The sequence below is a fragment of the Onychostoma macrolepis genome, chromosome 03 (genome assembly GCF_012432095.1).
Source record: "Onychostoma macrolepis isolate SWU-2019 chromosome 03, ASM1243209v1, whole genome shotgun sequence".
Lineage (NCBI taxonomy): Eukaryota > Metazoa > Chordata > Actinopteri > Cypriniformes > Cyprinidae > Onychostoma > Onychostoma macrolepis.
The window spans coordinates 28,619,006-28,645,084 of NC_081157.1; the positions used below are offsets into that span (position 1 = coordinate 28,619,006).

The 26,079-nt window shown below is 36.6% G+C and overlaps 2 protein-coding genes across 2 annotated transcripts; both read left to right on the forward strand.

The window, feature by feature from the left end:
• The first annotated feature begins 485 nt into the window (after positions 1 to 485).
• Positions 486 to 20,678, forward strand: mslna (mesothelin a). The gene is made up of 66 exons (XM_058769916.1): positions 486 to 501; positions 692 to 750; positions 858 to 883; positions 1,099 to 1,120; positions 1,225 to 1,259; positions 1,368 to 1,493; positions 1,584 to 1,786; positions 1,879 to 1,973; positions 2,052 to 2,167; positions 2,255 to 2,404; positions 2,539 to 2,613; positions 2,947 to 3,143; positions 3,737 to 3,806; positions 4,041 to 4,175; positions 4,260 to 4,462; positions 4,825 to 4,928; positions 5,147 to 5,265; positions 5,348 to 5,524; positions 6,727 to 6,758; positions 6,851 to 6,948; positions 7,063 to 7,085; positions 7,187 to 7,208; positions 7,291 to 7,318; positions 7,406 to 7,496; positions 7,601 to 7,741; positions 7,836 to 8,047; positions 8,318 to 8,421; positions 8,640 to 8,758; positions 8,841 to 9,017; positions 10,233 to 10,264; positions 10,357 to 10,454; positions 10,569 to 10,591; positions 10,693 to 10,714; positions 10,797 to 10,824; positions 10,912 to 11,002; positions 11,107 to 11,247; positions 11,342 to 11,553; positions 11,639 to 11,778; positions 11,978 to 12,096; positions 12,177 to 12,332; positions 12,425 to 12,633; positions 12,737 to 12,822; positions 13,010 to 13,140; positions 13,222 to 13,347; positions 13,443 to 13,633; positions 13,727 to 13,818; positions 14,048 to 14,178; positions 14,313 to 14,437; positions 14,521 to 14,638; positions 14,726 to 14,938; positions 15,093 to 15,263; positions 15,342 to 15,494; positions 15,794 to 15,843; positions 15,942 to 16,074; positions 16,173 to 16,255; positions 16,373 to 16,502; positions 16,990 to 17,180; positions 17,324 to 17,414; positions 17,689 to 17,812; positions 18,190 to 18,377; positions 18,464 to 18,619; positions 18,705 to 18,838; positions 19,293 to 19,438; positions 19,588 to 19,682; positions 19,794 to 20,034; positions 20,143 to 20,678. The coding sequence occupies exons 2-66, from the start codon at positions 714 to 716 to the stop codon at positions 20,220 to 20,222; spliced, it is 7,587 nt and encodes a 2,528-aa protein (XP_058625899.1). The 5' UTR covers positions 486 to 501; positions 692 to 713; the 3' UTR covers positions 20,223 to 20,678.
• Positions 20,679 to 23,718: 3,040 nt separating this feature from the next.
• rmi2 (RecQ mediated genome instability 2) lies at positions 23,719 to 26,006 on the forward strand. Its single transcript, XM_058771502.1, has 2 exons — positions 23,719 to 24,085; positions 25,658 to 26,006. The coding sequence occupies exons 1-2, from the start codon at positions 23,788 to 23,790 to the stop codon at positions 25,807 to 25,809; spliced, it is 450 nt and encodes a 149-aa protein (XP_058627485.1). The 5' UTR covers positions 23,719 to 23,787; the 3' UTR covers positions 25,810 to 26,006.
• Positions 26,007 to 26,079: the final 73 nt, after the last annotated feature.

A 26,079-nucleotide genomic window follows, 5' to 3' on the forward strand; every position in this document is an offset into this window, starting at 1 on the left:
ATATATTTGTAATTACACATTTATAAAAATGAATAAATTTATCAACACACTTTGTTTAAAACTCTAATCAAGTACTTTACAAAAGACTATTGAAACATGGTTTAAAACATTCTAAATGTTTGTCCTTTGACATTATTGCAAAGTGCACATATTAAAAGCTGCAAGTTTTACCAGTATGAACTTTAGACAATTCATAAGATTGATCTAAAACGAAAAAGAAAGCTTGGCTCTTCTGAAAATGTTTTATTTGTTTTTTAAAATCATTGGTGTATCTCAGTTAGTCGAAAAGGGACTTCCTTAATTCAGCAGACACATTTTTGTTAGCAACAGAATGTGATATAGCACATTCCCACTGGCTTGTTTTGTCTCTTTCCAGAAGTAGTTTGTCTTGTTTTGGATTTAATGACGTTTGCATTAGTTGGCCCACACCCTTTTGATACCTCAGTTAATAGGGCATCTGCTGAGCTGTCTGACTGACACACGCAGATACTCCTGCCACAGGTAAATGTCCTTGCACACCTTTTATGTCTGAATAGATACATATAAATCTAATATTTATTATAACTAGAATAGTTATAATAAGAATAGTTGGATAATTATTTTAATAAATATGTCGTATTTAAAATTATACATCATAATTTTTCATGCAGTAAGTTTAAAATAATAAAGCAGAGCAACTGTGTCTTGTTAGGATCAGTGGTGGCAGTGTGAAAATGGCGCGCACTCAGTTTTCCGCGCTGTTTGTTTTAAGTAAGTAAAGCAGTTTTTTTACTGTTATACATCATTTATTTATTTATATTATAGATTTTAAAAGAGACACTTTTCATGAGTCACACTTACTCTCTTCTCTTTTATAGGTGTCATCACAGTGATAAGTGGCCAGGTATTGAACACTTTCTGCACAAAATTATTTTGTGGATGCTGCTTGTTAAATGTATTCAGTCAAGTCGAGTTGACCTTTATTCAATAATTTTCCTAGATTTGCTAAATCAAAATAATATTTGTTTATTATTAGTAGTAGTATTTTAATAGTGATGAATCATTTACTATTAACAATGAAAAGTTGTATGGATTTATTTATTTTCTGTTTCTTTAAAGTGTCTGGTGGAGTTTCAAAATGGTGCGTTTCGGAATGCTTTTGTCACAATTTTAATATTTCAGTCTGATTGCTCATACAGGTGTATGCCTTTTGTTCAAATTTTTTAATTTCTTTGCTTTTTACAGGCACAGTTTCCAATAATGGTTCCACATGCACCTCAGTAAGTGTTTATTATTAATATATGTGATGTGGGCAATATTATTTTTCACTTTTATTTGTGGAACGTTGATAATATAATTTGCTTTTTTTTCCCTCATTCCTATTTCAGTTCTCACAGTCAACATTCAGCAACACTACCACCTGCTCCTGGAAACAGCTTTCAGACTCATCACAGGGAAATCTCACAAATATCAAAGCATTTACAGACGCTGCCTTTGATTTGTACTCATTGCTGGTACAGAACATCAACATATTTCAAACGCGTTAAAACTAATCATTTTTTACAAGGAAGTCATCTACTCAATGCCTTTTTAATCCTCCTTAGAGATCTAGACTTGACGTCAGTCATGTCGTGAACTATATCAATCAAGTCAGGACGAAAGGCCCAATAGTGGGTTCACTGAAAGATGTGGATTTTGCGAGGCTCTGGTTCCAAGTGAAGCTCAGTCCGCACCTGTCATCGCTGTCCAGAGACACGCTCTCCTGTCTGAGTCAAAGCAACCTCACCTGCATGAGCTTCCAAGAACTGTGTGTATTACTACCATGCATAAATCATGCTGTTATTCTCTCTAGTTATTTGTTGTCAGAGAAGATCAACTTAATTCACATGCTTTTTACAGAGTGAAGGATCTAAGCTTGCAGATTGGTCCTGCGAGGCAAAGGATGGTGTATCAGAACTTCATAAAACCTTTTCTGGCGAGAAATACAGCTGATGGTAACTGGTTTTGTCCATTAATATTTGCGATGTTAAAACGACTTCTTGATTAGCTAATGTTGAGTTTTTGTTTTAAAGCTGGCTGTGTCAACAGTACAAGCAGCGCTGGGGAATGGCTTCAGCTGAACTTCCAAACATTCTCTGCTAGCGCAAGTCTAAGAGATTTCATAGCTCTGAATCCAAAGTTTGATGGGGTAAGTGAATTAAACCGGGCAGTTTCATGGTAGAAATAAATTATAGCATTACTGTTGATTTATTTGAATCTTTGTGCTTCTTTTCAGCTGCTTGTCCTAGATAAGCTCACCCCAGAGCAGAAAGCTGAGCTGATCTTTCGGATGGAAGAATCTGCTAAACTAAACCTCAGTGTCATCACTCAGATCTTCCAGAGTGTGCTGCCGCCGCTCACTAACATGCCGCTTTACACGGCCAATGTCAGTTCAAATGGACTTAATCTGAGTGATATGAGTGTTGTGTACTTGATGACAATGATGATGATGATGATGTAGCTGGACTGGTGCTTATTAATCAGGCCAATGATTCTAATTCTTTTCACATTTCTGTGCAGAATCTCAGCGATTTCCTGGTTTCTTTGAGACCATTGGGAATATTCATCAGAGCATGCATGAACATTTCTCAGACGGTACGTTTTCCATAAACAATTTTTAATATGCCTGTTTAGGAATGTTGATTTCTTCTTCTTCTTCTAACTTAACTCAAAATATTTGTTTTGCATATATCAGTATTTGCTTATATAAAGACTCCCAAATGAATAATTCAAAGACATTATAGTATTGTGGCACATGAAAACATTGAATAGGCATTACAAAATATATGGTTTTAAGTCAAGATACTGTTTATTTTATTTCCACATAATGCCTCTTTTTGTTTTTCAGCATCTTGTACCATGAGCGTCATTAATTAACCTTTTTAACTGAGAGCCCTAATATGTGTAAACCTATATCTTCTTTTTCAGACTGTCAGCAATATCAGAAACGAAACGATACAGCATCTGGTGAACTGGGCCATGAACTTTGACAACCAAATCTCAATAAATAATTTCAGCATCAGCAACTTCAGTGATTGGTTACATTTTGTGGTTCTTCCTGTGATGAAGAAATCTCTGCAAGCTAACCAGATTTTATCAAATTACACAGCATTCGACTCTGTTTTGTGAGTAGAGTTTCTACCTGCATTATAAACCAAATTAGAGCTCTAAGAACATACAAGAGGAAGATTGCAGAGAATTTGGATCTCTTTGAAAGGCTACACAGGATTAGTCTCAAAAGTTCTATTTAACAGTGTTTTTGTCCTGTTTTCTAATAAAAAATAAATAAATAAATAAATAAATGCAATATATAAAGACAAAAGTTTTCAGAGAATTTGGAATTAAAGCTAAATTTGGCCCTGTAGTTGGTAAAAAAAAATAAAAATAAAATAAAAAACGACGTATCTTGCAGAAGAACATTGTTTTGGTTCAATTCATTGTCCTCCTATTTATTATACTTACAATTGTCCCCCATTTTTCCTAAGTAAATGTATTTTACTGTGAGTATTATTATTACATGTTTGAAAAAAGAAAAAAAAACAACAACAAGACCATCATTTACTAATAAACAAGACAAAATGACTGATTAAGTTGTTTGCAGTGTATGTTAAGGACTGCCATTGAGATAACTGGACATATGAACTGCAATTAGAAACATATTATGTACCTCATATCTGATGCGTTTTAACTAATGCTGTGCTCTTTATACTTTGTTCAGTCCTGCAGAACCTGAAATCACAGAACCCATCGACAATTGTAAAGTCACCAGCAATAACAGTTCCTGTCATGTGAGTCTGTCTTTCACAAACTTCTATCTTTCAATTTCGCACGTGATTAACTGATCAGGTCCAACAAGCCTTCTGGCATGTCACACATCTAAAGAGTGTGAAAAATAAAACTACTGTCCAATGTGCTTTTTGTTCTTTTGTGCAAAAACTGGAATGCCTAGTACAAGATGTCTCAAACTGATTTACAGCCTAGATAGCCATTTCCTAAACTAATAGTACTATCTTCTGGTGCAGACATCACAGATTGAAGAGAATCTGGCAAAAACAATTAATTGTGTCGCACAATCAAATCTGAGATTCACTGAGGAAGACCTGAAACTTCTGATTACTGAACTCTCCAGATCACTGCAGATGGAGCAGTCTAGAGCGGTAATAATAAAAAAGAAAATATATATTTTTTTGTGCTACATTCAAAGGACTGCCTTTTTTGACGAGGCATTTTTGGGGTTTCAGGTGACAAACTCATCTCAAAGCAACCTCAGTACGTTGTTTGCAGAACTGCCAGCAGAAAGCTTCACATCTGGAAATCTCGAGGATCCTGACTTCATGAGTTTCTGGTTCCAAATCAAGATGAAGCCCCTGCTACCTGAAATTCCACGTGAATTCCTGTCCTGCATCAACACACGTGCCTTCAGCTGTCAGGCCTACAGGGCACTGTACGTTCATCATGTTCCCTTCAGCTGACATATGATAGCTGTTTGTTATCTGATTATCACAAACCCATTAGTTTGCGCCTGAGTTAACACCCATTTCCTGGTTGTGTGTAGCGAAAAGAATAACAATTAACAAACAAACAATACATAAATACTACTACTACTACTACTAATAATAATAGAAATTATGGTAACACTTTATTTTAGGGTCTCTTAGTTGCTTGTTAGCATGCATATTACTAGAATATTAGCCATTTATTAGTATTAATTAAGCACATATTAATGAACAAAAAACAACTTACATACAGCTGCTTTCCATCGACCTATTACAAACAAGATAGTAATGCAATGTTTTTTTGCTACAGCTATGTGGAGCTAAATAATAATTCTGGACTGATGAACAGTGCGACACAGAGATTTGTCCTCAATGACTTCATTCGTTCATTCCTGTCACAACATCAAAACACAGGTAGACGTTATCATTTAATTTAACACACTTTGAATTAACAAAGTTTTTTAAAAAATACTGATGTTGTTTGAACATCTGCAAGAATCTTTAATTAGTAAATACCATTTAAATGCGTAATGTATGTTTCTTGAATCTGACAGAATACTTTACAGGACTCTATTAAAATGACCTCCTCTGATGATCAGTAATGAACACAGTATTTCATTATTTTAATTCAGGTGTCGACTGCACATTGCCATTTAACAACAGTGTGGACTTCATCCTGCAAAACTTTGGCAGTTTCTCTCCGTTGGCACAGCTTCAAGATTTCTCCAGTCTCAGCCGCAATTTTTCAGCTGTAAGTCAGTTACTGAATATTAAAGACTGTCTAAAGACACATATGTAAAAGCTTTGTGAATGAAGTTTCATGTCATTTGCAGGTGGATGCTGTTTCTGTTCTCACAATGGGGCAACTGGGTGAACTGGTGTTCAGTCCTCCTGCTAGACCAGAAGACAGAGGAAACATCCTCACTAAAGTCTTTGACTTCCTTCTTCAAGCCTCCAACAGAGACAAACTAAACAACTTCCTCCCCGCTCTTCAGACACAGGCCAGAAAGGTGATTAATACAGCTTTACACATAATCTGTGAAATACATCTAACAGTATTTTTATTATTCTTTTTATTATTCTGTTTTTAAAGGTTCTTTTTTCAATTGTCTGAAATAAAATTGCTAAATTTGTATTATTATTATTAGGGGCCGAGCTCTGAAGGCTGCCCATAGAACTGTATTGCAAAACGTAGTGAAATTTGGCACACCAGTAGAGAACAGTGCCAACATTAAGCCCCGAAAATTTTAAGTCTCTAACTCTAGTTCTCTAGTGCCTCCAACTGTCCAAAGCAGCATTTACGTTTGCGCTAATATTGTTTGAACCATAAGGGCTAAAAATAAAATAATTTTTACTTTGAATCCATGGCTTAAGCAAAAAGTTATTAAAGGTTTTTTTAATAATCCCTACCATTCGAAAACTATTATACGTATTATACGAAAACGTTATTCGAAAACTGCATTCTCGAATAACGCACAAGCAAATTTGACGAAACACATCTTTAATTGGGTGTGAGGCTGTATCTCTGCAGCCCTTTAGTGGATTCAGACCAAACTTGGTAAATATTATCACAAACATGACCTGAGGCTACCTGCACAGTTTTGTCACAGTGCCTCCTACTGGTCAGGAGATATGAAAAAAATGGCTATTTTGGCTTATAACTTCTGAACGGTTTGCCCAAAAATCATAAAACTGGTCTTACTAGATTTGGTACTTCATACTGTGTTGAATGGTATCCGATTTTCCCACGTCGGCCATTTTGGGCATTGGCGATTTTGAATTTGGTAGTAAAATGCTATAATTTACAAATGCATTAGTGTATCATTACCAAACTCGGAATGTGTCATCAGCACCATGCCCTGAAAGTACTGAAAAAACAGAAAATGAAAAATGTAAAAATCCTAATATCTTTTGATTAATTTAGTCTATTTTAATGAACTGATCTTGATGGATTTTTAAAGCGAGAACAATCATACCAATTCTGCCATAGTTTGTCAAACATGCTTGTGTGCCATTTTGAATTTCCTTAAAAACCTACTTTTTCAAACTCCTCCTAGACTTTTGGTCCAATTTTTACCAAAATCGGCTCACTGTGATACTGTGCCAGCTTAAAGATATTAAAAGCTGTTTGATTGACCAAACTGTTCTCAAATAACGCATCAACGAAATTGATCCTGTACAACAATATCATGATCTCTCTTTTGTCCTGCAGGCGAACTTCAGATGTGAAAACTACAGAGTCATGTAAGTCACTTTTAATAAGCACAACAAATATTGATCTGGAGGTGTTAGTGTAGCATAAGATCACATCGGATGTGTTTTTTTCTCTGAATCAGTTTTGACAGGATGGATAAGACATTATCATCAGTCGCTCCGAACCAGTCTGAAGCCCTGCTGACGATCAGAGACTCGGTGATGATGATTCCTCCTGATGGTGAGACACAGCTGAGCAATAACACTTTGCTCCTTAATACACGATCACATCAGAATAATTGAATGCAAAATCCTGATAGAATTAAAGTGTGAACTGTGTTTTATTTCCCTCTAGAGTGCATTGAGAGAACGAGCCAAGTAAGTAATGATGAACAATAGACCATGTTCATGTTCAGTGTCTGATTTTATGGTTCAACAAACAAAAAAATGTAATATAATGTTTCTTCTCACTCCTGCAGTGCACAACAACTCCTGTAAATGGTGAGTGACTGATCATGCTTGACTTGATTTGAGATGTCATTGATGTTGCTAAAACTCAAAGTCTTTGTTTTGTCCTTCTCAGAGACTGTCCTCTGTGCAAGTGTCAACAGGTGAGCTGTTCTGTCTGCACTCAAACAAGTTTAACACTGAGCTCACGATGGTCTGTAATAAATGCTTCATGTTCTTCTGGTTTGCAGCTCTGCTGTGGATCAGTTCTTGAGCGGAGCGGCTCCAAACACAGCAGGACTTTGTAACTTCACTGTGTTGCAGTTCGCCTGTCTCCCAGCGGTAATGTTACACAGAAGAAGAACGCTTTGCTCTTTTAGCCTCTGCCTCATTATTGTTTCTTATTCATTGTTTCAGTTTTGATAAAAGCTCTTTTGTGTCATCAGCTGTCACAGTTAAACTCTCAACAAGTGGCTGACCTGTTAGCTTGCAAACTGTCCAGCAATGTGACAAAAGAAACCTGGAAGCTTTTCTTCACCAAAACCAGCACAAACCTTGATGATGCACTGCTGAAATTTTCCAACAAGGTATGAAGCTTGATTTAATTTTATTTATTTATTTTTTTAATTTTATTTAACACATTTCTAAAGTGATATATGCTGTAAATATGTTTACTTCCAGGCTCCCAGTGTCAGCAATGTGTCTTTGTCCGATGTGCTGGATGTGATTGATGACGTCCGGATCAGTCGCTTAAGTCCCCAGAGACTGAAAGATCCTGTCTTCATTCAGTCATGGTTCCAGGGGCGACTAAAACCCTTCTTACCATCAGTATCTCAAAGACTCCTGTCCTGCCTCAGCACCAAAAACTTCACCTGTGAAAGTTACCGCACTATGTGAGTTTATCTTATATTGTACTTACATGGTGACACACAGTTGGTCTTTCTTTCCTTAACGAATTATTGTTTTTTAGAAAATCAGTTGAGTAAATGATTCAATGATTCCTTCATAAAAACACTCACTTGTTTTGGTCATGAGTAAATCAGTGTTTTTGAAAAATCAGTTAATTAAATTATACGATGATTTACTATAATATATCTTTAATATTTCAAATTGAAAGTTCACATCATTGCCCCTTCACATCTCTAACTGTTTTTTTGCTACAGCTATGTGGAGCTAAATAATAATTCTGGACTGATGAACAGTGCGACACAGAGATTTGTCCTCAATGACTTCATTCGTTCATTCCTGTCACGACATCAAAACACAGGTAGACGTTATCATTTAATTTAACACACTTTGAATTAACAAAGTTTTTTTTAAAATACTGATGTTGTTTGAACATCTGCAAGAATCTTTAATTAGTAAATACCATTTAAATGCGTAATGTATGTTTCTTGAATCTGACAGAATACTTTACAGGACTCTATTAAAATGACCTCCTCTGATGATCAGTAATGAACACAGTATTTCATTATTTTAATTCAGGTGTCGACTGCACATTGCCATTTAACAACAGTGTGGACTTCATCCTGCAAAACTTTGGCAGTTTCTCTCCGTTGGCACAGCTTCAAGATTTCTCCAGTCTCAGCCGCAATTTTTCAGCTGTAAGTCAGTTACTGAATATTAAAGACTGTCTAAAGACACATATGTAAAAGCTTTGTGAATGAAGTTTCATGTCATTTGCAGGTGGATGCTGTTTCTGTTCTCACAATGGGGCAACTGGGTGAACTGGTGTTCAGTCCTCCTGCTAGACCAGAAGACAGAGGAAACATCCTCACTAAAGTCTTTGACTTCCTTCTTCAAGCCTCCAACAGAGACAAACTAAACAACTTCCTCCCCGCTCTTCAGACACAGGCCAGAAAGGTGATTAATACAGCTTTACACATAATCTGTGAAATACATCTAACAGTATTTTTATTATTCTTTTATTATTCTGTTTTTAAAGGTTCTTTTTCAATTGTCTGAAATAAAATTGCTAAATTTGTATTATTATTATTAGGGGCCGAGCTCTGAAGGCTGCCCATAGAACTGTATTGCAAAACGTAGTGAAATTTGGCACACCAGTAGAGAACAGTGCCAACATTAAGCCCCGAAAATTTTAAGTCTCTAACTCTAGTTCTCTAGTGCCTCCAACTGTCCAAAGCAGCATTTACGTTTGCGCTAATATTGTTTGAACCATAAGGGCTAAAAATAAAATAATTTTTACTTTCATTCCATGGCTTAAGCAAAAAGTTATTAAAGGTTTTTTTAATAATCCCTACCATTCGAAAACTATTATACGTATTATCTGGCGTTATTCGAAAACTGCATTCTCGAATAACGCACAAGCAAATTTGACGAAACACATCTTTAATTGGGTGTGAGGCTGTATCTCTGCAGCCCTTTAGTGGATTCAGACCAAACTTGGTAAATATTATCACAAACATGACCTGAGGCTACCTGCACAGTTTTGTCACAGTGCCTCCTACTGGTCAGGAGATATGAAAAAAATGGCTATTTTGGCTTATAACTTCTGAACGGTTTGCCTAAAAATCATAAAACTGGTCTTACTAGATTTGGTACTTCATACTGTGTTGAATGGTATCCGATTTTCCCATGTCGGCCATTTTGGGCATTGGCGATTTTGAATTTGGTAGTAAAATGCTATAATTTACAAATGCATTAGTGTATCATTACCAAACTCAGAATGTGTCATCAGCACCATGCCTTGAAAGTACTGAAAAAACACCACCGTCTACTCAAAATTGTTGAAGAAAATGTAAAAATCCTAATATCTTTTGATTAATTTAGTCTATTTTAATGAACTGATCTTGATGGATTTTTAAAGCGAGAACAATCATACCAATTCTGCCATAGTTTGTCAAACATGCTTGTGTGCCATTTTGAATTTCCTTAAAAACCTACTTTTTCAAACTCCTCCTAGACTTTTGGTCCAATTTTTACCAAAATCGGCTCACTGTGATACTGTGCCAGCTTAAAGATATTAAAAGCTGTTTGATTGACCAAACTGTTCTCAAATAACGCATCAACGAAATTGATCCTGTACAACAATATCATGATCTCTCTTTTGTCCTGCAGGCGAACTTCAGATGTGAAAACTACAGAGTCATGTAAGTCACTTTTAATAAGCACAACAAATATTGATCTGGAGGTGTTAGTGTAGCATAAGATCACATCGGATGTGTTTTTTTCTCTGAATCAGTTTTGACAGGATGGATAAGACATTATCATCAGTCGCTCCGAACCAGTCTGAAGCCCTGCTGGCGATCAGAGACTCGGTGATGATGATTCCTCCTGATGGTGAGACACAGCTGAGCAATAACACTTTGCTCCTTAATACACGATCACATCAGAATAATTGAATGCAAAATCCTGATAGAATTAAAGTGTGAACTGTGTTTTATTTCCCTCTAGAGTGCATTGAGAGAACGAGCCAAGTAAGTAATGATGAACAATAGACCATGTTCATGTTCAGTGTCTGATTTTATGGTTCAACAAACAAAAAAATGTAATATAATGTTTCTTCTCACTCCTGCAGTGCACAACAACTCCTGTAAATGGTGAGTGACTGATCATGCTTGACTTGATTTGAGATGTCATTGATGTTGCTAAAACTCAAAGTCTTTGTTTTGTCCTTCTCAGAGACTGTCCTCTGTGCAAGTGTCAACAGGTGAGCTGTTCTGTCTGCACTCAAACAAGTTTAACACTGAGCTCACGATGGTCTGTAATAAATGCTTCATGTTCTTCTGGTTTGCAGCTCTGCTGTGGATCAGTTCTTGAGCGGAGCGGCTCCAAACACAGCAGGACTTTGTAACTTCACTGTGTTGCAGTTCGCCTGTCTCCCAGCGGTAATGTTACACAGAAGAAGAACGCTTTGCTCTTTTAGCCTCTGCCTCATTATTGTTTCTTATTCATTGTTTCAGTTTTGATAAAAGCTCTTTTGTGTCATCAGCTGTCACAGTTAAACTCTCAACAAGTGGCTGACCTGTTAGCTTGCAAACTGTCCAGCAATGTGACAAAAGAAACCTGGAAGCTTTTCTTCACCAAAACCAGCACAAACCTTGATGATGCACTGCTGAAATTTTCCAACAAGGTATGAAGCTTGATTTAATTTTATTTATTTATTTTTTTAATTTTATTTAACACATTTCTAAAGTGATATATGCTGTAAATATGTTTACTTCCAGGCTCCCAGTGTCAGCAATGTGTCTTTGTCCGATGTGCTGGATGTGATTGATGACGTCCGGATCAGTCGCTTAAGTCCCCAGAGACTGAAAGATCCTGTCTTCATTCAGTCATGGTTCCAGGGGCGACTAAAACCCTTCTTACCATCAGTATCTCAAAGACTCCTGTCCTGCCTCAGCACCAAAAACTTCACCTGTGAAAGTTACCGCACTATGTCAGTTGGTCTGACTTACTCGAAGTGACAATGTAATTTTGCAGGCACTAAAATAAAAAAGTAAATATGGTTTGTTATCTTTCAGAACTACTGCTTTTGTGAACTCACCTCTACGAGATGGACAAGACATTTGCAATCCACTGCAACCCAATGGCACTCAAACACAGGCTGACCTGATCTACACAAACTTCATGAAAGCCTTCCTCTATCGCAATGACATTGGTGGTTGGTTTTGAATATTTTTTTATTCTCTTTACTGCTTTAAATTCAACTTAAAAGTCATCTCCACAAATATTGGGTCTTGGCCCATTTAAAGATCAAGTACTTATTTTGTCTCCTTTTATGGATGAGGAAAAACACCCGAAAGGTTCACATTGAACTAACATAATGAATCACAATGGAAATGTTCTTGTTGCTCTCCCAGATCCCGGGTGCCTTAAAGACACTGCCGGCAGTGTGCAGTGGGTCAACAGAACCTTTGGGCCATTCGTTCAGTCAGCTTCCCTAAAGGACCTTGTGGCACTGAACAAAAACTTCATAGCGGTGAGTGCTAAATGATGCAATTTATGCAGAATTCCTTATGGTGAAAAACACTGTGACAGTCGTTTTGTTTGTCGTTTTAGGTGGATGTTCTACCTCTTCTGAGTTTAAGACAACTATTTGAGTTTTCTGTAACTCCTGGTGCACTAACTGATCCTCAAAGCGTCATCAATGTCATGCAGCATGTTAAAGATTGCCAGCTTCCTGCTTTCTTTGACCTCTTTTCCCCAAAAGTGCAGGTGCTAACCAAACATTTATGCTAAAATAACTTTACCTAAAAGATCCAGAAAACAGTGCTAATCGTCCAATGATATCATTTTCTCCTGTTCAGGACATCCTGCTCACACAAGATGTAAGAGCAGCACTGATTAAACAGATATTTGACAGAGCCAGCCTGTCTAATCCAAGCATCACTAATCAAGAAGTTGAAGTCTGGATCCAGCGTAGACTAAAACCTCTGTTAGCCAACCTTTCAGAAAGCCTTGTGTCTCCGTTTTTCACCATCCTCAACACAAGGGACTGCAATATCACTCAAACAGCGTAAGAACGATGGATTTTAAGAGCAATAAAGCTACATTTGCAATGTATGATTCAATTTTTTTATGAGTGTAGACATTATACATTGTTTAATTTCAATTTACAGTCTGGGGCTTTTAGATGTTGCTCAACCTTCATTATCCATAAACACCACAAATGCAATATACCGTAACATCCTTCAATCCATCAAAGGTATTTGTTCATGTCACTGATATAAACATCACATAATATATATATATATATACCGGTATATATATATATTTTAAATCCACCACCCCTGTGTGGTGGCTGTATAATAAAACGGATCATAAACAGAAATAAACATGAGAAATCATTTTGTAAGTAGTCATAGTAAGATCTTTTTTTTTTGTTCTTGCAGGGCCACAGTCTCTGAGGTGCTACAGAAATAACAGCTTTATCATGTTCCTAAACGAAAGCCTGTACGGCTTTGGGCCGCTTCCAAATGTGAACACCTTCCTCTCTCTGATACCACCAACTCGGAAATCTGAGGTACACTGCATATCATCTCTACAGTTCTGATGCTCAGTGCTCAATGTAGATGTAAACTGATGTTTGACTCATGTATTTCAGATTGTAAACTCTATAGCTCCTTCTGAGCTAGGAAGCTACTTGAGACAGCCAGAAGTGGTGAACAACGATTCACAAATCTGTGCCATCTTTAACAGCTTTGCTAAAACCCCTGAGTTCTTGGAAACCGTGAGTTTTAAAATAAATAGTAAAATGTTAAAAGGACATTTATGTAGAGAAACTTAAAACAATATTTAAATTCACCATTTTTTCTTCTTTTACAGGAAGATGTTCCAGATAATGTTAAAAGCGTCATCCTTCCCTGTGTCTGGCCTCTGGCGTTGACAAGTGACAATGAGACAGAGGCTGATTTGTGGTTTAACCGTAGACTGAAGCTCTACTTGAAGTTCCTGAACAAAGATCTAATAGGGTCAAACGTCACACTGAGCGCATCTTGCCAATCATACAAGAAAATGTGAGTGTAAATGGCTGTGGTGGAATTTGTTGGTTCAGAGGTATGAATGCAAAGTCTTTTGTAACTTTTCAAATGCTTTCTCTTTTCTTCTAGGGTCGTTGTTTTAGGCAGAGATTTCACCTTTACTGGTTCTCAGATTACCACTCAGGATGTGTACAACACCATCAAGACATATCTGAAAACAGGTGAAATAGTCTTCTTTTTTCTTCAGAAGCATTCTTATTCTTTGCTTAAGAATGCAATAAATGACTTGAATTCAAGTAATTGATTGTAAATATGTTTGTACAATATTCTAGTGCAACATCTAGTTCTGTTCACTGTTCTGATACATACAGGCTACTACTCTGGTTTATAGTCATATTACAGATAGATAGATAGAACAGAACATTTTAATATGATTTTATTGCACTTTAGACACTGAAGCAAAATGCTACAACGCCTCTGACGCAAGACTGAATTCAACTGCATGGTTTGTCAATAACATTGGCGTATTTATAACTTTATTGACTCTGGACGATCTCTACTCCTTCGGCCCTGAGAGCACGGTATGAACTATATCCACTTGCTCATTTAGACTGTCAATACTTGCATTATCATACCATGCTTTGTGTGACGTTAAATATTGGTGAAAGCAGATGAATGCATATTGTTAATTCCTGTCTGATTTTGTTGTTTGCAGATGCAAATCTTCGCTGTGAACCCTGATAACATAAAGCTGTTCAATCAAAAGGCACTTCCGAAGAAAGTCATCAGCCGCTACACTGAACTCATCTTTCTAAAAAACCCCAACTTTAATCTTTTTGAGTAAGTTAGAACAGAAACCAGATCAAAATCTCAGCGTGTTCTCTGAGTTCAGTTTGTTTACTGTGTTCTCTGTGCTCCTCTAGCTTGCCTTCGGTTTTGCAGTGCGATGCCCCAGTATCGACCTTCACTAAACTAAATGAGAGTGAAACTAATGTTATTCTTGGAAACTTCAAGACATCTTGCTCCGATGTGGATCCTGCGGTAAATATTCCATTAAAGCCTAAATTCAAGTTATTTCTTTGTGTAATCGTGATGTTACTGACTGATATTCCTTATACTCGTCTTCAGATATCTTCTGCTCTCGCGAGAAACATCAAGACCATAGATGCTGGTACTATTACCAACTTGGGAAGCCAAGTTGTTGGCCTAACAATTACACAAATAAACTTAGCACCTCCATCGGTTCTTATCAGTAGTCTCTCAACACTGGGCAGTACGTCTGGATGGTCCCTCGGACAAGCCAAGGCAATCATAGGAGTGCTTCTCAGTGGAGATTTTAAGGTAAAATTTAAGTCACCAATGGAGGACATTTCCCTCTAGTGTATGTTAAAATTCTTGATATTAAGATGCTTTTAAGTGCATTGTTTTTCAAAATAACCTCTTCAGTAGACCATTAAATTCTAAAAAAGGAATGACTTTTTTGACTTTCTGACAGGTCGACAGTTCCAGCAAGTTGCTGAGTCTTGGATCGCTGATTGGCGGGATCCCTTCAACAGTACTGGCAAAGATTCAGCCGATACAAATTCTTTTAACAATTCAAAACACAGAATTTGTAAAAAGCATACTGGCTGCCCCAGAGATTGTTCAGAAGACCTTTGTGAGCCAGGTAGGTGAATAACGCTTAGAGATATTTCAAATACAAATGATATAAGTTGAGCATTTAAATGTCTTTTTTTATCTCTAGATAATGAAATTGGGATCGACACCATCTGTCTTAATGACAAGCATTCCCAGTGACTTGGCCGTTCAAATTCCAAGAAAGTTCCTGGAGATTACCACCGATATAGATACAACAGTTCTGCAAGAGTTTAACACAAAAAAGTGGAAACCTGAACAGGTACTATAGCAAACTACAAATATACAGTTTTCGCAGTGATAACACAGAAGATCCATTTTTGGTTTTCCGATGAACCTTTCATAAAATAACCTTAAATTAACATTTTAATAACCTTAAGAAGCTTTTTCCTATATAAAAAGAACCTTTTGTGCAATGCAAACATTCCATGGATGTTAAAGATTTTTCATGGAACCATCGATGCCAATAAAGAACCTTTATTTTTAAGAGTATAGTTTTTCGATGTACAGTGCATAATTTTTCTGCTTATGGCATTTTTTTAAATCTGAAATTCTCTATAGGCAGTCCTTTTCTTTGATTCTGTGGCAAATGCTTTTGATCAAGCTGATGAGTAAGTATTTTTGCTTTTTAACGGTTAGTATAAAAATACCTTATGGATATGCACTGAAAGCAAAATTTTTACATTTTTGATTTTGTTTTTGTCTTCAGCCTGTCGGTGGAAGTTTTGCAAGGATTTACATGCTCACGAGTGCAGAAATTCACCCAAACCAAAGTCAAAGGCCTGATCAAAGCCTGTCGAAGGAGATCAGACAGACCTAAGGTGGTGCTGAGCGAGACTCAGGTGAGCACTGACAAGAACGATATTCACAAATTTGATCAGTTGAGCTTAAAGTCAGAACATGTACAATGAATATGCATTGTGTCTAATTGTTTTCCTAGCTGACTTGCATGTACAACCTTATTAGAAAGGAATCACCTTTTGATTTTGAAAACTATCATTCAGATATGTTGCTGTACTTCAAGTAAGTGCTTACTGTCTTTTTTTTAACCATGCTCAGAAATTTGTCAGTGATCTATTCCTTTAAAAAAATGTATTGTTTGCAGAAGTTGTCAAATATTTTGTCTATTGTCCTCTTCAGTTATGAAACAATCAACAAAACCCTCTGCAAAGCATATTTTACGCAAGTCGGAGCAGCAGATCTCTCAGTCTTTTCAAGCACACTGAGCGGAAGAAGGGACATTTTGTTGAGTAATGCTATAGATTGCTTGGTAAGTAGATAGATCGTTTAAGGCTCAGACACACCAAACTGATATCAAATAACTAGTGGTGACGAAAGGCCACAAATTGTATTTGGACACACAGCAAAGACTGGAGTAAGCCACCAACTAGCACATATGTTCTGCATCTGCGTGAGTGGAAGTAACTATCCATACCTGCAGGTGGCAGTAGTCTGTGTTTATTATTCAAAAAGGGAAACTGGAAGAGCTGCGGATATACAAACCATTAACAAAGCCTCATGACTTTGTTGACTGCTTGGTTCACTGGTTCACTAAGCTCAACAGTCAATCAGAGTGATCTCTCTCACTGACGGGCTCCGCCACCAATCCAACATGGTCATTCTGCCAAAAAAAACCTAGTGCAGAGCACTGCAAGAACTTGGCCGATAGGTCCTCAATGACAGCAGAATTTGGCTGATGGTTGATCGTGTGTTGCTTGGTGTGTTAAAACTGTACATAATTTTATTGTTCACTTCAGGGCATTAATAGAACAAGCATCAAGAAAAAGGATCTGACAGTGCTGGGCAGCTTGACATGTGCTGTGAGCGGTGACGTCATCAAAAACTCAGACCCAGAAATCCTCGAGTACTTGAAGAACTGCACAGATCTCTCCGATTCGCAAATGTTAGCCATGCAAGAACTTCTTATGAAGGGAACTTCAAAATATGGGCAAGTTATCTTGATATTAAACAATTCTGAGTCAACTTATTATCCAGGGACTGTTATTTTCGGTCCTGATTCTGTGCAATTATTTAAAAAAGTGCACTGGTTATGATTGTCTGGTAATGGAAGAATATGATTGTGCTGTTTAGACCAAAAGAAAAGTGGAATCAGAAAACACTTGATGATCTGGACATTCTGCCTTTGTACCTCTCACAAGACTTTTGGCGATCATTCATAGAGGTACATTACATGAGGACATTATACACAGTTGAGCTACACTGTAAAAATATTATTGTTATTATTTTTGGAGTATGTTTTACAAGACAATGCTATGTCAGTCTGACTTCTTTACATTTTCATGCTTGATTCAGTGTGCTATTTGCATTTCTTTGTCGTTTTTTGCCAAATTTACTAGCAATTTATGAGTGAATATTGTGTTGAAGTAAATTTTTCAGTGTGACAATGTCTTTACCTAACCCTGTGATATTTTAAATGTCTGTGTTGTTTTAAACAGAGTGACTTAGCCAAGTTCTTGAAAAGCTTCTTAAAACGTGTGCGTGGACGAAACACACCGAAGCCACAACTGAAAAAGCTGTTTAAAGCAATCATTATAAAACCAACAAGAGCCAAGAGGGCAGGTATGCTATCTTTATATTTGTTTTTACAATTAGATCATTTTCATCATTTACTCACCCTCAAGTTGTTCCAAACCTATATGATTTTCTTTCTTCTGCTGAACACAAAATAAGATATTTTGTAGACTGTTGGTAAGCTAACAGTTTATGGTCCCCATTCACTTCCATGGTATGGAAAAAATACTAGTAAAGTTAATGAGGACCAGAAAATATTTGTTACCCAGAATTCTTCAAAATATACAGTATATATATTTTTTGTGTTCAGCAGAAGAAAGAAACTCATGCAATTGGCTGCAACTGCTCTTATGTTAAAATTAAGGTGGATAGAGTAACTTGTAGCCACAAAATTTCCTAAATCCTGTATTCACTTTTGTTCCAAGCGAGTGACTGTACCAAGGGCAACATCACTAGTGTTACCATCAGCGATGATGCCTTCCCCTTTGGATTTGATGATGTGCAGTTTGGCCACTGTCTGAGTTCAACCGTAGTGAGGGACAACCTCGCTAGCCTCTGTGAAAAAATTGAGGATAGCACCTTTCAGAGAATCATTTTGGACAAACTCAGAGAGGTAATATGACATGTATTAAAATCTGATTAAATCATCCAGGACATTCAGGACAGTTTTAATGTCAAGGTGTTGCTCTTGTCCATCAGATACTGCCAAATGGGCTTTCAGATGATCAGGTCCAGGTGCTCAAGTCCGTGTCCAGGAACGCAACAGTGGAGGATATTAGTAAATGGAACATCACTAAATCCGACACACTGGCAGCGCTCATGAACGCCAATGATGGCGACTGGTCCTCTGCACAGGTGCAGATTTAGACATAATGAATCTTTCTTATTTTACAGATGCAAAATATTTGGTTTTGCGTTAATATATTCATTTATCTTTCAGAGCGAACTAATCATTACCAGATACCTAAGCGCCAGCAACAGTCTGACTGCCACTGGGCTCAGTCTTGTGAAAGGACCAAATCTCTGCTCTCTTAACGCCACCGTGTTGTCAACAATACTGCCTGAGAGTATGCGGTAAAGAACATTTCCCGTTACTCCTGTCTTCAGTGTCACATGATCCTTCAGAAAACACTTATTTGCTGCTCAAGAAACATTTCTTATTATCAATGTTAAAACACAGTAAAGTTTTGGTGGAAGCCATGATATTTCTCAAGATTCTTTGATTAATAGACAGTTCAAAAGAACAGCATTTATTTGAAATAGAAATATTTTGTAACATTATAAATACCTTTGCTGTTACTTTGATCAGTTTAATGCCACCTTGATGAATTGAAGTATTAACTTTTTCACTGACCTCAAACTTTTGAAAAGTAGTGTGTGTGTGTGTGTGTGTGTATATATATATATATATATATATATATATATATATATATATATATTTTTTTTTTTTTTTTTTTTGACAGTACATAGTTTTACATATTTGCATGCCATTTAAATGCTTAATCACCAGATTTCGCTCTATTAACAGGGAGTCCGATGCTTTGGATGTGTCAAAATGTTCATCTGAGAAAAAGAAGGTACTCTTCACCATCGCCAACAAAGCATTTCCCATGTCCCCTGCAAGCGGTCAAAGTGCCATCCTGTCAGCCTTCCAGCTCATTGAAACCTATCTGGGTAAGAACGCCTTTCAAATGTCATTTCAAGCCCATTGAATGTTGATCTTTGAACCTTGACACATACACATGCATTTACAGCTTTGGTTTGCACACAGATTGACAGATAATTAGTTCCCATCAGGTATTTGTATTCGTGTTTGTTTGTAGGAGGTGCAGATCTAGGCTACATTAGGAATCTGTCATCATACAGTGTCAGCATGAGCCTGTCCACTTTCATAAATCTGGATACAAACGTGATCTCGGTGAGCAAAGAAAAACATTTTGTTTTATTCGTTTATGTCTTCACCGTAGATGCACTGTTTAATGTTCATATTTGACTTGATAACAAAACGTCCACTTGTTATATATTACAGAACCTCACCATATCAGATGTAGTGGGTCTTCTTGGTAACAATTTGCAGGATCTAGAAACATTTCAAAACCAAACTGCCGTGCGGAGCTGGATCTCGCTGCAGTTACAGTCAGAGCTGGATAAACTCAATCTCTCTCTGACTGGAGGAAAAGCAACAGCAGACACAACAGCTGCTGCCCCGTCTACTAGTACCACTGTGACAACTAAAGCTGCGACTGTCAAAGTCACTGCAGGCGCTCCAGGTATGTGTTTAAAAAATAAACCAATTTAAAAAAAAAAAAACTTGAAAACTTCACAGATTATCTGATTCAGTTTTTAAACGTTTGTTATTGTCGTTTTTATTTTTCTAGGAATCCGAGCCAGTGGATGGAAAGTTTCCTTCAGCATTCTTGTATTCATTATTACCTTAATCAAAGTGGAGATTATATAGCAGCACTGACCCCAGATCAGCCACACTGTAATCTCACCAAGATGATATATGTGTGAGACTCTGCAGTTGAAGGAATACAAATATAGAGAATATTACAATCTACTTAATCTGTTTATAATCACAGTCATCCTATTGTTCTTCCTATTCATATTTTTCCTACATATACATGACATATATTATAATTGACATATGGAAAAAGAAATGTTGCACTACTAGTTAAAGCAAAGGATTTGATTATTGTGCAACTGTCTAAAACTATAAAGCTTCTATATTTAAGTGTTTCAGATATTTAGAATCGTCTTTGTGAATTTGAATTCCTTGTGCTTTTCTTGAATATGACAAAAAGTAAAATGTTCTATGACTGGTACCTGTTTATTTATGACAATGATCATAACTAATAATGTAAAATGTAGTTATGCAGAAATTAATAAAAGGTACTCTATGATGAACAAAACAGCTATGCGGTTTGATTCTTTCTTTGCAGGTCTTTACAGAAGTTTGTAAAGAAACAATGAATCAAAATGAAGGTAGTTGGTATACAGTAGGTATCTTCCTCCCTACCTTTAAAAACGAGATGAGCTGGGATAAAATATTCAAAATTTTGAATTATGTCTTGTAAATAATAATCAGATTGTCTGTTAGACAGGAAGGATCTGTTCAAGAAAATGTGCTCTATTTCATACATGTTGTTGTACTGCATTTTTGTGACTGATACTAACCAAAAAATAACAAATAAAAAATAGTGTATGGTATGAGGGTATAGTGGTTTAGAACATGGGGGATATCAAGTATAAAGTCAATGACAAGGAAAAAGATCCCTGCTAAAAAACAAAACAATAGAAGCCCAATAGAAACCATCACAGAGATTCTAATGGTTTCCAATAAAATACCATTAGCCTATAAACCATTAGCTTTTTCCAGTAAAACCATTACAAAATTCCTTTTTGTAGTGTGTTTTGGGCATTTTTCCAATAGGATTTAACATCCCACCAATAGAATCCATCACATACCAGCAGACACCATTATAGTTTCCATTAAAACCAATACAATTCCCATTACCCATTAAAACCATTACATTTTCTATTGTGTTTTGGGCAGGGTTCTATTGTTTTTTTCAGCAGGGATGATAAAAATGTGACAGTGTACACAAATATATAAATGCGACCGCCAGAGGGCGCTGCCTTTGAAATGAGACAGATTTTCTATACTGTGTGTAAATTAAATTGTAATGGCCTCTTTGACGAACTCTGATTGGAAAAATATATGGTCATCAACATTTTTTCCCCTCACAAACAAAGTAAGATAAATATTTAAATTAATCCATAACATTTACCCTGTCAAACAGTTTTTAAAGAACAAATTCAGATCTGATATTAGGCCTACCCAGAGCCATAGAGAGACAGACCCTGCGTCCCAATGAGCATACTATCCATCCTATCTGCCCTAAATAGGACTGAAAATTACTATTATCGCATAGAATTTAGGATGGATAGTATGCACATTGGGACGCAGGGATTGAGTTAGTGAGACAGAACTGCGATTTCTGGTTATTAGTAGACTATAAAGTAATTTATTTACTTTAAAATAAATAAATTATTTGAGGATTAACGTGGTCAGCTATCCTTACCTGCCATGTTAACATATTTTAGGTTGATGTTACCATGGTAAAAGTCCATGTTTGCTATATAAACGACATCGTGGTCTTTTACCAAGTAACTTCAGTCTCTCTGTATAAATATAATTGTGTGTGTGTGTGTGTTCTAACAAACTTGTATGTTAGTCAAGTGCAATCACATCTTAATGTTCATTATCGTTTTATTAATCTCATGGTAAATGTTGAGTTTGTTGTCTTTGAAAATTCATTCCAAATAAGTGAAAATATTTTAAGATTAAGTGGGAATTAATCTCGTTTAATGTTTTTGATTCTTGTGCACCCCTCAATTATTAATATATAAATATATATTTGTAGTATATTCAAATTTAAAATAACTTTAAAAATCTTTACACATTTAATCATATATTTTAAGTATGTTGACTTTTGTTATGCACTTATTTACATGCTATAAAGCAGGGGTGTCAAACTCAGTTCCTGGGGGGCCGGAGCCCTGCAGAGTTTAGTTCCAACCCTGCTCCAACACACATACTGTTCAGTTTTCAATTAAGCCTGAAGGACTTGATTAGCTGGATCAGGTGTGTTTAATTAGGGTTGCATCTAAACTCTGCAGGGCTCCGGCCCTCCAGGAATTGAGTTTGACACCCCTGCTATAAAGCATGCTGTCCTTGAACAGTAGTTTGCTCCGCTATAGTGTGCTGTGCTGCATGGGAGCGCTCAGTCACTCACAGAAAGGAGTCTGAATGAATGGTTTCCCTACTGACATGGAGAGGAGAAAAAATGATGCATCAAGTTTTGTTCAATTCACATTTATTTGTATAGCACTTTTTAGTATACACATTGTTTCAAAGCATCTTCACAGAAAATGAATGTTTCTACATTACAAATAAGAGTTCTGTTAACAGGTGTAACTGTGTCAAAGTGATGTTCATAAGGCAGAAATGTTCTAAAATTAGGCTTTACAAATCATGCAGTTAAGTAATGTCATGTATTCAGAAACAATGAACAAATTAAAGCAATGGTTACATGACTTGATCATGTTGATTACAATGCAAGGAAAATTGATCAGTTTTGTATGTTTATTCAGAGTCAGAATCAGCTTCATCTGAAGTCCTCTCAAGGGCTTGCGTCATCTCTTCACAGCTGCTGGTCATCTGAAGTCTTCATAGCAGGAGCAATCTATAGATTACACCAACAAAATGTGAAGTAATCATACTTAGGAACTGGCACTTTTCCCCCCATAAAGAACAGGGAAAGACTCGCCAAACCCAGTGAAGAGACTCATTGTGAGGGTGATATCTCATTACAGGGTGGTTCTTGTTCTGAGCCAGACAGAGAAGGAGAAATGGTTAAGTGATGCTCCATCACATTTCAGTCCTGTGGCATCTGCTCCTTCAACACAGTGCTTCTACACTAGCTAAGACATTTAAGTATAAAATACAGTAATACAGTACAGGTTTATTGTGATTACGTCTATAATATACGAATTTATATCACGCAATTCTGAGAAGAAAAAAAAGTCAGAGTTGCGAGATAAAAAGTCGCAATTACTTTTTTTATTTTTTTTATTCAGTGGCGGAAACGGGCTTCCATAGTTCTGAACTAGTGTAGAGTTGTTAAATTTTCTCATTATTGTTATTATTTCTATAATTCGTAATAATTATTGGTATGTTCTAATTTTGTTGTTCTATACCGTGAATGCTCAAATAAAGCTAAACATAAAAATTGTATAAATTAAATTTTATATATAAAAATGTTTGGACTCTACAATATTAACATCGAGAACATTAACTCACACATTTAGATATTACTTGTTTCTACTGTAAAAATATAATATACCGTGTGCCTTTATTTTGAAACAAAGTCGTCACGTCCGGACCTTTTTTTTTTTTTTTTTACGGGAGTCACTCAAAAACACAGCGCGTTGTGAAGCGGCAGCTGGCAGCACTGAAGATGATGGGAAGCAGCTCTCTGAGTGCAGACAGAGCTCGCAGTCCTCCGGTGAAAGTCTTGTCCAGTCAGCTGCGTGAGGGCCGAGAGTGTCCGACAGCGAGCGGGAGAGCGGAGTATGTTATCAGGCGCCTGGGTCCCGGTGAACAGCGCTGTTTACCGGTGTCTGTGGTCTGGATGCAGGGCACTGTGCTGGAGGTGCAGTCTGACCACAACACCGTGCTCATTCTGGACGAGACCGGCAACTTTGTCGTCAGCGGCATTAACAGCGTGCCCAAAGGAAAACCCTGCCTGAGTCCTGGTACAGTAGCTTTTTTTAGGTCAGCTTGTATGTGACCCTGGAGCACAAAGTTGGCTTGACGTCGGACGTTCGATATTCGCATATTTAGGGACCGTCTCTAAAGTTGCATGCGATATTGGTATACATTTTTCTAACTTCAATAGCATTTGAGGAGAATGACTTTCTGTATACTGTTCATCTAGATGTCAACTATAATGTACACCTTTTACATTTTTGATATTTATTAAAATAAACTGTAAATTATATGTAAAAATTGCTATTTTTCACAACCGAGTGGCCTCAAATGCAAATTTAAAGCTCAATAGTATTTGCAGTCATAAAAATAACCGTAAACTGTTCATCTAGGTGTCAACTACTCCGCTGCGCGTCGGGTGGTTCTTCGCCTCCACGTCGTGCATTCAAATCGTTTAATGCACAGCTAGCCGTTGATTATCCCTTACATGTAACTTTAGAGACGGTCCCTAAATATGCGAATATCGACCGTCCGACGTCAAGCCAACTTTATGCCAGTAAAACACGTCATCATAAGTTGCACAGGTATATTTGTAGCAACAGCCAACAATGCATTGTAGGCCATGGGTTAAAATGATCAATTGTTCTTTTATGACAAAAGTCATACGGATATTAAGTAAAGATCTTGTTCCATGAAGATAGTTTGTAAATTTCCTACCGTAAATTTATCAAAACTTAATTTTTGATTAGTAATATGCATTGCTAAGAACTTCATTTGGTGATGTTTAAAGGCGATTGTCTCAGTATTTATATTTTTTTGGACCCTCAGATTCAAGACATTCAAATAGGCTAGTCGTATCTCGGCCAAATTATTGTCCTATCCAAACCATAGGCTACATCAGGGGTGTCAGACTCAGTTCCAAACACTGTCCTGTCCTAACAAACCATACATCAATGGAAAGCTTATTTATTCAGCTTCCACATGATGCATAAATCTCCGAATCAAAGAATTGACCATTACTGGTTTTGTGATCCACTCCAGGGTAACATAATAGTCAGTTAAGTTGAGTATCACCTTTTTTTTCTGATGTTCAAGCACATACTTTCACTGGGTCCTTGTTGACGAAGGGAAAAATATACAAAGTGAACAAAATATGCGGTTAGTTTTTCTGTTTGCATATTTACATATTCCATATTGCAGATATGCATGTTCCATATGATAAAAAACACAACTCATGGATATTATCTTTATTTGTTTTATAACTGCGTTTTTTAAGCCTCTAACACTAGCTTGCTCTATTCTTTTTCTGTTCTGTTTGTTTTCTTTATTTATTGTATAATTAAAAAAAAAAAATCCTTGCTACGTGTACTGCGTTAAGCTAACTGAGACTTTTTCTAGCACTTGCATATTATTGCTCTTTTGTTGATTTTGATTGCTTCTATTGTCCTCATTTGTAAGTCGCTTTGGATAAAAGCATCTGCTAAATGACTAAATGTAAATGTATTAATCAGGTCATGTGAGCAAGGTATTTTTCTATTTTTTTTAACTCTTTAATTTGCATTTGCTTGGAGTTCTCAGATTTACTTTTTTTATTTATTTATTTTTTTAATTTTCCACAGGTAAATATGTCATGGTTATGGGTGTCATCCAGTCACATAGTCCAGAGCCGGTGCTGCGTGCTGTGAAGATGGCAGATCTTTCTGAAAATGCTTTGATTCACAGGAAAAACTGGATCTATGAAGTAGAAGATCTCCAGCAGATTTTGCCCTAAATCTTTGTTTGCTTCATGAGACTGATGCGTTTGTTTTCTGGTGCAGCACTTATAATATTTGCCAAGTAAAAAGAGGGAACAAACAGAAATTGCATTACATATACTACAGGGCTTTTAAGTGCGAAAGCATATGTTTATTTATATAATATTTTTCTACATCAGTTTGATTACAGAAAGAAGAACTGAGAATAATTGCACTGTATTTATGCATACATAAAATGTTACAAAGATTTCTTCACAGCTGTGATATTAAATACAATTGTTTTCAAA

Bases quoted from the DNA above. Each gene is read 5' to 3' on its own strand.
- mslna (XM_058769916.1), top strand. From the start codon at position 714: ATGGCGCGCACTCAGTTTTCCGCGCTGTTTGTTTTAA. The intron at 4,463-4,824 runs GTACGTTCATCA...TTTTTGCTACAG, and splicing joins TGTCAGGCCTACAGGGCACT to CTATGTGGAGCTAAATAATA. The intron at 13,141-13,221 runs GTACACTGCATA...CATGTATTTCAG, and splicing joins CACCAACTCGGAAATCTGAG to ATTGTAAACTCTATAGCTCC.
- rmi2 (XM_058771502.1), top strand. From the start codon at position 23,788: ATGATGGGAAGCAGCTCTCTGAGTGCAGACAGAGCTCGCAGTCCTCCG. The intron at 24,086-25,657 runs GTACAGTAGCTT...AATTTTCCACAG, and splicing joins AAAACCCTGCCTGAGTCCTG to GTAAATATGTCATGGTTATG.